This window comes from Gigantopelta aegis, chromosome 3 (assembly GCF_016097555.1).
Source record: "Gigantopelta aegis isolate Gae_Host chromosome 3, Gae_host_genome, whole genome shotgun sequence".
Classification (NCBI taxonomy): domain Eukaryota; kingdom Metazoa; phylum Mollusca; class Gastropoda; order Neomphalida; family Peltospiridae; genus Gigantopelta; species Gigantopelta aegis.
The window spans coordinates 74,963,856-74,978,721 of record NC_054701.1 but is presented as its reverse complement, the minus strand read 5'-3'; the positions used below and the strand labels follow the sequence as shown (position 1 = coordinate 74,978,721).

Sequence of the window (14,866 nt, the reverse complement as noted above, 5' to 3'; positions counted from 1 at the left end):
ACATTATATACATATCAACTCGAAAGCCGTGCTTTACTTGGTATCACGGGGCGTCGACTACCCGACACCACGTTTAGCTATTTAATACGGGATTTATCTTAGGTAGCAATTGTACCCGGTTATGTCAGAGCTATTGAGGATTTTCCGCTAGTCCGATAATACTTTTTTTTTCTTCTCCGCCACTGGAGGCCAGTTACTGGGCAAAGAAACCAGGTAACAATGGCTTTTTTTCAGTCCTAACATTCGTTCCGATCCAGTGACGAAAAAATCTATAGTCTAGAGAAGCTATCAATATGATTTGCGAACAAACACAACAAAATCAATGCTCGGTAGGACACGAGTAAACGTAACGGGCTGAGATCCGTTAGTATGATTGTAAGCCCGAAAACTTTACAAGTCCGGAGTTGGGAGTGAGTCGGAAACAGTACACGGACTCGTGGTCGAGATTATATACTATTCACTACACGTGGGAAAAAAAGGCCCGCACAGAGTCGTGTTGGAGTGATTTTTTCGAACAACAGAAGGAGCCACAGTTTAAACAGGATCGTGTTTCACAGATTCCAATCTTCAGAGGGACATCTATTAAATTAAAGCTGACTGATACTGACTTCTTCCTTTTTATGTTTAATGATTAGACCACGCCGCTTAGTCTAAGCACCCAGGTTGTATATACAGTTTTTTCGACTAACAGTAAGTGTTTCAGAATTTTATATATCCTGGACGAAAAACGGTTTTCGCTTTTCACAGAAATCACTTTTTTTTTTTGGTTCGGCTACAATTTAAAAAAGAAAGAAAAGAAAACCGAACAGGAAACCAAACCAACAGAACCATGTTTTTATAAAAAGACAACAAAATGTATCAACGTTATTACAGACAGGTGCTTTCTTGTGTGTGAAAATTACTAAATGTTGTACCAGCTTTTTATCTGAAACGAAAGGATTCCGTATTACCAAGTTGCCACGTGTTATGATGCAGGATGAGCGGAGTAGCACTGCCGCCAGTACCCGGGACCGTGAGGATGACAACGACAAGAATGTCTACCCCGGATTGTAACTCCCGACCCTCGAGTGCAAGCAGCACCCACAGTACCACGTTCACCAATGTACCGCACGTGTACTTCAACAGTAAGTACACTTTGTAACACTAATGTGCCACGCGCATACTTCAACTGTAAGTACATTTTTAACACCAGTATGCCACGCGCATACTTCAACTGTAAGTACACGTTTAACACCAGTATGCCACGCGCACACTTCAGCTGTAAGTACACTTTGTAACATCAGTGTGCCACGTGCATACTTCATCTGTAAGTACACTTTTAACACTAATGTGCCACACATATTACTTCAGCTATAAGTACACTTCTAACACCAGTGTGCCACGCGTATACCTCAACAGTAAATACATTTTGAAACAGCAGTATTCATTCTACAGCACCCATATTAAATTTTACTAATGTGCCGCGTGTACACTTCACAAGTAAGTACATTTTGTAACACCAGTGTGCCACATATATACTTCAAAAGTAGTTACACCCTTATAACACCAATGTGCGACATGTCTACTTTAAATGTAATTACACTTTGTAACACTATTGTGCCACATTATTCTTCAACAGTAAAACTACAAGTCAGAATTAACAAATGTTTCACATCCAATAGCCGATAGTTAATAAATTATCAATGTGCTCTATTGGTGTCGTTAAACAAAGCAAATTTTAACTTATATGATAGCCGTGCAACATTCGTTGTTATGGTAATTCTTACATCACTGAATTAAATGCAATTACACTAATGATAATGTAACTACATTAATATAAAGCACTGAAATTACCTCATTATTTCAACTGAATCTATATAAATATTGTTGTCACGTAATACGTTTTAGTATGAAGCAAAGCCACTTATGCCACAAAATTAATTAATGGATTGTGCTGTAACACGTAATATATAGAATCACACTGAATTAGCAAAACATGGCTGTAGATAGCAAGGTAATCAAACAGTTAAAATATAAATACAAATTGATTTTTAAAATGTGTAATGAATCTTTGACATAACACCAGCATAACTATAGCGAAACAAATATTTTAAAAGTAATTAAGTATTTACGAAATGAATCCAAATGGTTTACCCGTCATGTTTCCCCATGTAATAACAGTTTTATAAAATACAAGTATTTTTCTGCACTTCATGACTAATTCTTTCTAAAACCACTTCTACTTTTATAGAGTGTATTAATGATATATCATGAGATCAACCACCATATGTAATTAATGGGTTTTGTTTTGTAAATTCAGTGGGTACTGTTCACCAGTGTTTCACAATGTTTGTATTATCTAAGAATGAGACATGAAAGGAGCCGCAACTCAATACATATTTCATTTAAGCTGTGTATGTTAATTATTCAACATAAAATATACCAGTTTAACAAGATTATGTCAATTTAATTAGAACCTTTTAAAGTCATCAGCAGTGGAAATTGATTTTCATCAGTACGTAATAGTGCAATAGTTTCGATAGGCGACAAAACCGACATTGCGTTCCCTGTCAGTAAATATCGCATTCTTGTAATTATCTTTAAAATCTCTTGATTTTACTAAAAGAAAATCACAGGAAATGACAGAAGGTAAAATTCCACATATAAAAATATTTATCTGAAACGCGAACACACGCTTTATTACCATTAAAATTAACATCGAATTACTATTTTATTATTAATGTTTTTATATCTTTTTTCACCGACTTCGACTTTCCTGCATTGTTTTACCGTTTATTTCCATGTTTAAGATGGTAATGTGTAATGAGGCATAAATCGTCCACAAAATACTCGACTGGCAAACACCGCCTGTCCACAGCGCCACCTGTCGTTGTTTGCCTTGCTACTCTAGATTTCTGTTTACTGCCAGCAGAAACTTTCTTCTGAGCTCCTGAGTCAGTTTACGAGTTTATTGCTTAAAGTATTACACGACACTTATAGCAATACAAAAATACAATTAAAAATACACGATTTGAACAATTAGTAAAGTCGGAGACCACGTATAAAGGTATACAGTTGTAAAGAACCGATACGACGTACAGCTATCACAGTGACTGGCTTCTCTACATAGCAAGATGTACAAATGTGGCTAAATTTAAAGAGACAAAACCTAATTTATAAACACTTAATGCATATGTTTCACTATTGGAGCCGTTTTTTGATAATTGAAATCAAACATTATTTAGATTTTATCATTTAGATTGTCTATTTCCGTACATACGAAGTGTTTCTGGTCATCCTGGTGTTTCTGATATCATAAAATGCATTTATTCATATATTAAAAAAACACACGTACTTCTGAGAAATAGCGGTTATGGAGACGAGCTCTAGTCTATTTTTAATGGCATTTCACCATTTAAACGTCACAGACTCTTGTTTCACTCTATTGTAACTATCCAAATGCCGTACAGATTTGTAGATTAACCAAACATGGGATCCATTTTCACGGGTTCAAATTAAGGTCTGCGACTTTCATACAAGTTTACGATTGTCACAAGATATTAGTCTATAAAACCTTTGGGAATTTGGTCGTATACTGGGTATAATAAAACAAAGTAATAGTAATTTTGCATATTACATCATTCAACCTCATTTCAACCCAAATTTAGATCAGTGCCTTCCCACTGTCATAATAATAAATTAAAATCACTGAATACTTTGGTATACCAGTCGCGGGGCACTGGTTGGGACGGGGAAAAACAATAAGAAAATTAATATGAATTGTCTATTCTAAATGGCTGATTAATAAATATAAATTAATAAATAAATAAACAAATACCATATATTCGAGATTGTAGCTTTAACAGCCAGTTGACTGCAGACAGAAATAGACATTGTCACAACTCTATCTACATGTCCAGATCGATAGTATTGAGTGTGTAAATGCATTAAGACTGCAATGCGATTAATGTATATAAAATATGTCAGTGGTACGTTACAAATGACAATTTAGACACAGATCACAGAAAGACTAATTGTTATAAAGCGTTTGTTTCCCTCTACGGTTCTCCAAGCATGAATGTGGCTGTCAACGATAACGACAATTTAGACGAAAATAAATTATCCTAGCAAAAAAACGAAATGTTTAGTTTTCTTAATAAATGAAGAAGTTTATCTACTTCCGAAATTTGTAGCTGAATGAAAAAGCACATTGATTAATTAATCATCGACTATTACATGTCAAACATTTGGTAATTCGCTACATTTGTCCTAATGCAGAAAGGGATCTTTTATATGTACTTTCCCACAGACAGAAAAGCACATACCACGGCCTTTGACCAGTTGTGGTGCAGTGGTTGGAACGAGACCCCCCCCCCCCCCCCCAACTAGTTGCATGGATCCACAGAGGTGGCTCGATCCTGTGACGTCAGCACCTCAAGCGAGCACTCAACCGACTGATTGTAGCTGAATGAATACAAATAGAGACGGTTGTTTCGTTGTTGTCGGTCGATCGGTCGGCCAGTTGTTCAGTTAGTCGAAACTTCATGCAAAAGACATGCAAATACACGGATAGAGACGTATACACAAACATGCACACACAGACATGTCTAAAGTGTGATACAACTAGAGCACGTTAATTTATTAATCATCGGCTATTGAATGTCAAACATTTGGTAATTCTGACATGTATTCTTCAAAGATACCCCGCTACATTTTTCCATTAGCAGCAAGAGCTATGCTATATACACTTTCCCACAGACAGGACAACATATACCACATTATTTGATATACCATTTGTGTGGTACGATTTTGGTTATTATAAAATGTTATTACACTTGAGAATTCATATTACGTTTTGAGGATATAATATCATTTCGGGAGATGACAAAATTACTAATGGAAAACGTTATTTTTAACGAAATAACCTGCTAATAGTATAAGTATACCATAGCATTATACATTCATTCATCGCATAGATATATGGTGTTAAAATCATGCGTATGAAGTCTTAGTCACTAAATCCTAATCTTTGTCATTGCTTACAGAATCCAAGATATACACATGTTATGGAGATATGGATTTATTTAACAGTTATTCGATAGATAATGAACCGCATAAATCTCCGGCGGGATTAAAAAACGATTGCGATAGACTGGTGTTAATCCGAATGGCGACTGGTACCAATATTCTCTTGAAGCGTCAGTCGTATGACTATGAAGTCTTTGTTGATCATATCAAAGTATTTATTTACAACCGTTTAGCTGGTGCGAAATATGTTTGATAGTAGTTAATCACTCAATATTCGTTTAACTTAACTGATAGTTACTGTTATACAAAAGATCTCTCTTCTTTTCAAAAAAAAAGTAATATAACTTACCTCTCATTCTTTCCCTTATTTCATTTACATACCTATATCATCTCCAATGTTTTCGTTGTTAAGTTTTAAAAAGACCGTTTTCGTTTTTCTCTTTCGTTCTGCCTGTCTGTCTCTATCCCTCATGCTCTCTTCTCTCTATGTGTCTCCCACACAATGGCTCTCTCTCTCTCTCTCTCTCTCTCTCTCTCTCTCTCTCTCTCTCTCTCTCTCTCTCTCTCTCTCTCTCTCTCTCTCTCTCTCTCTCTCTCTCTCTCTCTCTCTCTCTCTCTCTCTCTCTCTCTCTCTCTCTCTCTCTCTCTCTCTGTTTGCCTTTCTCCTTCTGTCAACTTTCTCCCTCATTTACTCTCTCTCTGTTTCCCTATCTCTCTCCGACCCCCCCCCCCCCCCCCCCCCCTCTCTCTCTCTCTCTCTCTCTCGCGATTACTAATGGAAATATTTAAATACTTATTTACTTTTTACTCAGTAAACATAAAAAGCATGTCGTTATCTTAGTCTTCAGACTTAACCTAGAAAACCTAAAATTACTGAAATAAAATAATTGTCAACAGTGTCACAAAGACTTGGTACATATCTCTCGCGTTTATAAGGCCGAACATTTACTATTAAATATTAGTATATTACAATATATACAATATCCGCAATAGTGCCTATGGTGACCTGTCTCCTAGTATACGACCCATACGAGATTTAAGCGATCTTTGTGTGTGTTTGTTGGTGTGCTATCTACTCATACTATCGACCATGAAATCTGATCAGTTTGAATCATACCGGGTCATTACCGTTATGGGCTTTGTGCCATACCGCAGCACGCGTTCTGAAAAAATATACTTCATGCTGCTAATGTGCTAAAGTGATTAACAATTGTTGGTTCTGTTACCAGTTTTGGGTTCAGTATTACAATTAGTTTTCTCTTTTGTCTTGTTAGTCTTTGTCTCTTAGAGACGCGTGCACCCGCACTGTTTAGATTCGAAAGTAGAATATTCAGAAACACGTACACATCCGCATACCATTGTACAGAGTAATTCACCGTTTAGTTAAGCTGAGAAAGCAATTATATATTATAAACATATTATACATATATATTATAATAGCACTGGAGCAACCATTATATAAACAAGAGCTGTGTAACTTCAAAACGATAAACCGGGGGCGGGACGTAGCCCAGTGGTACAGCGCTCGCTTGATGCGCGGTCGGTCTGGGATTGATCCCCGTTGGTGGGCCCATTGGGCTATTTCTCGTTCCAGCCAGTTCACCACGACTGATATATCAAAGACCGTGGTATGTGTTATCCTGTCTGTGGGGTGGTGCATATAAAAGATCCCTTGCTGCTAATCGAAAAGAGTAGCCCATGATGTTGCGACAGCGGGTTTCCTCTCTCAATATCTGTGTGGTACTTAACCATATGTCCGACGCCATATAACCGTGACTAAAATGTGTTGAGTGCGTTGTTAAATAAAACATTTCCTTCAAAACGATAAAGTTTTTTTAACGACACCACTAGAGCAGATCGATTGATTAATTAATCATCGGCTACAAGATGTCAAACATTTGGTAATTCTAATTCAGAGGAAAACCGCTACTCTTTTCTTTTCCATTAGCCAGCAAGGGATCTTTTATGTGCACTTTCCCACTGGTATAACTTCATAGAGTTTTGTATGAATGTGAGGGAGGGCAACCTTTCCAAATAACTCCAATCATAAATATTTAAATATATAATTTTATAGTATGTGTACGAAAATACCCACTGCAATTAGTGTTGATATTCGTCGACGTATCCAGGATTCAGACACAACAACCAAAACAAACATATTTCTTATCTTATTATGTCGTTGTTTTCTTTAAAGACGCACACCCTAGTTTTAACCCGTAAAAATGGACACTAAGTTTGCAAACCTGTAACACATTTGGATAAAGTTACAATAGAGTGAAACAACAGTCTGTGACAGTTGAAACAGTGAAAATTATATTGTTAAAAATAGACTAAAACTCGACTCCATAACTGTTATTTCTCAGACGCATGTGCATTTTTAAAAACTATGAAAACTGCATTTTGTGGTATTAGTAACACCAGGATAACCAGAAACACTGGTTGTACGGGAATGGATTATCTAAACAATAAAATGTAAATAATTTTTGACTTCAGTGATCATAAACGGATCTAGTAGTGAAAAATATGCCTTACTAGGGTTTTTCCCTTTAATGCTGACTGTACGAAACAAATCAGAAATCAGAACCATGTCGTTAACCAATAGACAGGATATTTAGACACTTGAATATATGAGATATTTACCCTCACCTTACCCTCCTAATATCACCTCATAGCAACCTTAGTACAGATATTTAGACACTTGAATATATGGGATATTTACCCTCAACCTTACCCTCCTAATATCACCTCATAGCAACCTTAGTACAGATATTTAGACACTTGAATATATGGAACATTTACCCTCAACCTTACCCTCCTAATATCACCTCATAGCAACCTTAGTACAGATATTTAACCACTTGAATATATGAGATATTTACCCTCAACCTTATCTTCATAATATCATCTCATAGCAATCTTAGTACAGATATTTAAACACTTGAATATATGGGATATTTAACCTCAACCTTAACCTCCTAATATCACCACATAGCAACCTTAGTACAGATATTTAGACACTTGAATATATGGGATATTTAACCTCAACCTTACCCTCCTAATATCACCTCATAGCAACCTTAGTACAGATATTTAGACACTTGAATATATGGGATATTTAACCTCAACCTTAACCTCCTAATATCACCACATAGCAACCTTAGAACAGATATTTAGACACTTGAATATATGGGATATTTAACCTCAACCTTACCCTCCTAATATCACCTCATAGCAACCTTAGTACAGATATTTAACCACTTGAATATATGAGATATTTACCCTCAACCTTATCATCATAATATCATCTCATAGCAATGTTAGTACAGATATTTAACCACTTGAATATATGAGATATTTACCATCAACCTTAACCTCCTAATATCACCTCATAGCAACCTTAGTACAGATATTTAGACACTTGAATATATGGGATATTTAACCTCAACCTTAACCTCCTAATATCACCACATAGCAACCTTAGTACAGATATTTAGACACTTGAATATATGGGATATTTAACCTCAACCTTACCCTCCTAATATCACCTCATAGCAACCTTAGTACAGATATTTAGACACTTGAATATATGGGATATTTAACCTCAACCGTAACCTCCTAATATCACCACATAGCAACCTTAGTACAGATATTTAGACACTTGAATATATGGGATATTTAACCTCAACCTTACCCTCCTAATACCACCTCATAGCAACCTTAGTACAGATTAAACCCACCCCACCCCCAGTATTTTTAATCAGTATAAAATACTGATTGTAAAACGTAATTAATTGATCAGAATATTTTTGTTTATTATTATATGGTCGGATTATCTTGTTTTATTATTATGGGCTTATTGTAAGCTGCGAATCTGCGATCAATTGGTATTTGTATTGTTTTGTGTTGTTTAAAATAGCCGGGTTAAGTGTACTCGCATTAGGTACAAGTATACAATACAGTTTTAAGCTTAATGCAGAAATATGATATAACGCTCGTATACAACGATCGGTATTTGACTCGGTGGTATAATATTCGGCTGTAATGAGAAGGTCATAGAATCGATCTTTTATAGTGTTTTTCCCTGATCCAACCAGGGTTTTTTTTAATAACCTGTTTATCAATGTTTGTGGTGTTGTGACATGACTTTAAGAAAGTTAGTGCAAATGAGAGCGTCGCACTATATATAATTCTTTAATTCTTTAATTATTATAATCATGTCGGATATATTGAGCGATCGCGCAAACACACAAACACACGTGCACAAACAAACAAGCACACGTGCACACGTGCACAAACACACACACACACACACACACACACACACACACACACACACATTCGCGCGAAAACGCACAGGAATATATAGCAGTAGTTGGTGACAATATGTTAGGCCCGTAGGAACCGGAGCGTGTGTGTGTGGGTGGGTGGGGAGCGCTTATGACACCCATCCCCCTACTCGAGGATTCTATGTAAATATGTTCTACTCTATGCAAATAAAGATTAAAAATCTGGCTTGAACCTCCTAAAAACTCCCCCCTCCACTGGATGTGCCCCCCACTCTATATATCATTCCTACTGGCCTGTATGTCTTTGTAAATGTATACACATGTATATTTAAACTTATAAAGTGTTTGAAGGGGACACTGCACCCACTGATAGGATGGCCCGTTAACGCAATTATGTTACCATCGATCCAGTGCGGTGTTTATCTTTCCGATAAGACGTTGATCTCTGTTCCTTGTTGCCGGACATCAACACGTTTCGTAATCCTCTGTTACCAGCTAGATGACACTTTTAAACCGTGTATCTCAGCTGGTGGCAGAACACTCCACTTTTTTACTAAGCTGAGATTCTTCTTGTATCTATGTTCATTGATCATAGCGCTCGGGTTGTATCGATTGCTCTTAAAGTGACAGTCCCCTAGATTTTAAACATCACCGCGTATCTCTTTTTTATGTTAATTGAAATCAGACATTACTTACAATTTATTGTTTAGATTATCCATTTCCATACATCCGAGTATTTCTGGTATTTGCAAGGGCGGATTCAAAGGTGGGGACCAGGGGAACATGTCCCTCCCCTATAAAATAAAAGTGCCCCATTTTTTAACAATTTATTTACAATTTTCACTGAAGTGCCGTTTTTAGGGAGTAGCTCCATGTGCCCTTTTGCCCTTGGTCCCCCTTCCTAAAATGTTGCCTGGGTCCGCCCTTGATTTGTAATACCGCAAAATGCATTTTCCATAATTTTAAAAACGCACGTAAATAACCGTTACGGAGACGAGCTGTAGTCTGTTTTTAAGAGGGCGCTACCCCGGTTCAATGTCACAGACTCTTGTTTCACTTTATTGTAACTTTATTCACAGGTGTTAAAGGGACATACCTTAGTTTTTAAACACTATTGTCCGAACCAAATTGTTAACAACTACAAAAAATTACTCTCCTACCTTTAATTGCCGTTAGATTTCCTCCAAAGTTTGTCCAGACACAAATCGCAAAAAACCCACAACAAATATACAGATTCCACACACGAGACTGCAACGATGTCGCCGGTATTGTCTTTGCTAAGATTGCATAGGGAAAAATACATGCAGTTTTCTGCCGTCTGCCATGTTGCTTGTTTATGGAATACTCTTCAAGAGGGGTGAAAGCCTCCAAAGTATGTGACACAATTAATATGAAATCGATGATCTCTAGTGGTATCATTAAAAAAAAAAAAAAAGATTTTTAAAAATATGACGTCATCACGTTTGCTTTTATATTTTAATATGTTATGACGTTGTTAGATTAAGTCCTATCCTTTCACCCCTCTTGAAGAATATTCCATAAAAAGTCAAAATGGCAGCCAATACAAAATTACATGCTTTTTTCCCTATGCGCTCTCAGCGAAGTTGATATAGGTGACATGGTTATCATCTGGTATGTGGAATCTGTGTTATTGTAATGGGTTTTTCAAGATTTGTGTCTGGACAAACTTTGGAGGAAATCTAACGGCAATTAAAGGTAGGAGAGTAATTTTTCGTAGTTGTTAACAATTTGGTTCGGACAATAAGACATATTTTTAACTATTAGAGCTGTTTATGATTACTGAAATCATACTTTACTTAGATTTTATTGTTTAGATTATCCATTTCCGTACATTCGAAGTGTTTTTGGTCATCCTGTTGTTTTTAATATCGCAAAATGCATTTCTCATATTTTTGAAAACACACGTGCGTCTGAAAGGTAACAGTTATGGAGTCGAGTGTATTTCAGCATTTCAAAGTCACAGACTCGTGTTTCACTCAGTTGTAACTTTATCCAAATGTGTTACAGGTTTGTAGATTAACTAAACATAGTGTTAATTTTCACGGGTTGAAACTAGGGTCTGTCCCTTTAAATGTTTGTAGAATAACCAAACTTGGTGCATATGGATTTTCACGTGTTGAAACTTGGTGTGCGACATTACCTGACTGTTGTATACAGATTACCACACATAATGTTTCTTTCTACAACACTTCAGTTCATGTCAAACTGTGGCATAATAATCAAAACGTTATGGTACGTGCTGTATATAATATTATAATGATTTCCTGCTATTCAGTTATTACAACACTTGCCAGAACAAGCATGATCATAAAGTATAAATGCAAAATAATTGTCAGTCCGACTGGACAGCAGACAGAAAGATCTCCCAGCCCGTGGTGATGTTGACCGGCAAAAACAAGTCGGGATGGCAGTATTTCGATCCCTGTAATATGTGCTATGTTATCTGTTGATTTGTTATGTTGTGTTGTATGTATGTATAGTCTGTACATCTGGCTGTATGTCTTTCTGTCTGTCAATGCATGTGTCTGTCTGCTACATTTACCACTGTAATTTTATATTTATTTATTTATTTATTTATTTATTTATTTATTTATTCTTTATTCATTTATTTATTTATTGTTCCAGATTACACGAGGAACTCGACATCCCGCTCGTTCTCGAGAACTCCTCGTCGACTGCCGAGTCTGAAACACCCACGAGGGATCCACGTGAGTGACCGCCTCCTTTGTGTTACCCCCCTTCACGCTTCGATAACCATCGACCTTAAAGCGGCAATATCGCCTTATACTACTATAATATCATTTACAAATGCAAAACAAACACACCTACAGTTTAAATAAACACACAATCTTGTCTTATCAAATGTAATATCATTTACTAATGCAAAATACAAACACACCTACAGTTTTAATAAATCGACAATTTCGTCTCATCAAACTGTAATATCATTTACTAATGCAAAATACAAATACACCTACACTTTTAACAAATTCATAGCTCAGTTTAGGTCATAGGGCTTCATTTACTAATGCAACATACAAATACACCTACAGTTTTAACAAATTCATAGGTCAGGTCAGGTCATAGGGCTTAACGTGCACATTATGAACAAGCTGTTTTAGCGCACGCCTGTCATGGGCGCAGGTGCTGGCCACGGCCGGTTCCTCCTTCTAGAATAGGAAAGGGTTGGGGTGGGTGGAAGAAGGGATTGCCTGTACTGACAGGTGCAAGAGATTACCAGCAGCCCGACCAGAATCGGTAACAGGCGGGGGAGGGGGGGGGGGGGGGGTAGGTGCTATGGAATTTGGAATGTCCCGTAGGGTTCATGCCAAAGTGGAAAAGGTGCGCAATTTGAATGAAGGAAATTTGGCGCATTTGTTACCAGTCCGCCGAATTGGAAAGGTGGACAAACTCATAATCTCGTCAAATCTTTTTATTATATCATTTATTAATGCAAAATACAAACACACCTACAGTTTTAATAAATCCACAATCACGTCGGGTCATGCTGTAACAGCATTTAGTAATGCAAACTACAAACACAGGTTACAAACTGGTTACCTAGAGATTAACGCATATTTTTTTTTAAAGAAGGGAACAAAGAGAGATAATAAAATAAAATAATAATAATAGAAATGCGATCCACAGGAATTTATGCAATGTCACACTTAATAAAAGCAAATGTTATTTTATTTGTAGGCAAGTCTCGACTGACTTGACTTGTTCAATCAACTACTTAACCAACTAGGCATAATACAATAGTTTCTCTCAACAAGAACCGATAACAGGTTTGACAATGAGGCTCATTCTTTTCAATCTACCAAGGCGTAGCCATAATTACTGATAAATTATATGACTAATATAACTTAAAGGTACCTGCCAGTAATATGGGGGCCTGTATCGATAGTTCATATTAAAGGCATACTGTCACGGATTTAAGGACCTTATTTTTCTAAAAATCGATAATAACTAAAAATTACATTAATTGTTGGAAACCAAATGGTTGAATAAAATACATTTAGGGACAAATCAAATTCTTTTTGTTCAGGTAATACTTTGTTAGACCATTAAATAGGTCAGTGGTCTGTGACAATATACCTTTAAAACCACTTTTAATCGTGTAGCTTGTTCAGGAGTCCACTGGAGTGATATCTCTTTTTTTATCATCATGTATGACATTAATTTAACATTAGACGCAAAAAGCAGTCAGCGAGCGTCCGTGAGCGTTCGCCATCCTGAACTTGCCTCAGGTTCCACTGGACCAAATCAATTGCCAACCTCGATATTAACATTTTAAAATAGTTTAATAAAACTGATCTAAGCAGTACATCAGCGCACTAGGTATTATACATACTAATATATCAAAAGTTGGACACTTTACATAATTTTAATTTATCTGCAAAAAAAAAGGGATGTCGTGTGCATTTAAAAACCTTTTTAAAATGTTTTTCTTTTTTCCTTTGTTTGTTTGGGTTTTTTTTTCGTTTTTTGTTTTTTTATCATCATTCCTAATTTTCACAGAATACTGCAGTTGTATGATTTTTTTAAAAATACGATAAACTTCTGTAAATGGTTTCATGGTTAAGACGCTACTTTCAATCAGACTGCAAATGGAAATGGTTTGTAAATAAATATATGGATAATGTAGCTATATCTAAAATGGGAGCCAATGTTGGTGAATATTTAAATAAAAAGTTTTAAAATCCTTTTTGGAATGATGTATTGAATGCATGGAAAGATCTTGTGCAAAAAACAGAAATTGAAACTTGCGACGAAATAGTAAATAAGCCGATATGGTACAACACACATTTTAAAAACAGGTCATTATTTATCCGCAATTGGTATAATAACGGTATAACACATATCAGAGATCTTTTATCTGAAACAGGATACATCATTCCTTTTGCAGAGTTAAAACAAAAATACAACATACGAGGAACCTTTTTAGATTACGAAAATGTAATTCATAGTATCCCAGAAAATTGGAAAGGCATTGTCCAAAAATTACAAGGACAGGTAAATTTATATAATACTTTGTGTCCGACGTATATGTTTTTAATGACAAAAATTTGTAAAGGTTGTGGTGTATATTATAATATACTTTCTATGAATGTAGAAATGCCAATAGCACAAATCCGCTGGTCTGCGATAATAAACGATGATAACACCCCGTTAATATGGAAAAAGGTATATTTAACACCCAGATTATGTACTAAACAAATCGCACTTATAGATTTTCAATATAAAATTCTTAATAGAATAATAGCAACCAATACCTTTCTATGTAGGATAGGGATTCGGGACGATGCACTTTGTACTTTCTGTAATGAGGACGAGGAAACGATAATGCACCTTTTTGTAAAATGTTCAAAAGTGTTAGAAGCCAGTGAATAAATATTCTTCTTCTCCGTTTTCTTTTTATTAAGGTTGATTTAATCAACTGGTTTTAATGCATTTATAATAATATATATTTATGCAAAAATAGAAGTCGTGGAAATAGGAGACCTGCGGTGAAATAGCCCATGTGTTCAAATACATGTTATACCTCCCTG

At 36.0% G+C, this 14,866-nt stretch overlaps 1 protein-coding gene across 1 annotated transcript in view; it reads left to right on the top strand.

The window, feature by feature from the left end:
- The first annotated feature begins 529 nt into the window (after positions 1 to 529).
- LOC121368836 overlaps positions 530 to 14,866 on the top strand; it is a 105,933-nt gene continuing 91,596 nt past the window's right edge. Inside the window, exons 1-2 of the mRNA XM_041493582.1 lie at positions 530 to 1,124; positions 11,940 to 12,022. Coding sequence (XP_041349516.1) covers positions 977 to 1,124; positions 11,940 to 12,022 — 231 coding nt within the window. The 5' untranslated portion in view covers positions 530 to 976. The remainder of the gene's footprint in view (positions 1,125 to 11,939; positions 12,023 to 14,866) is intronic.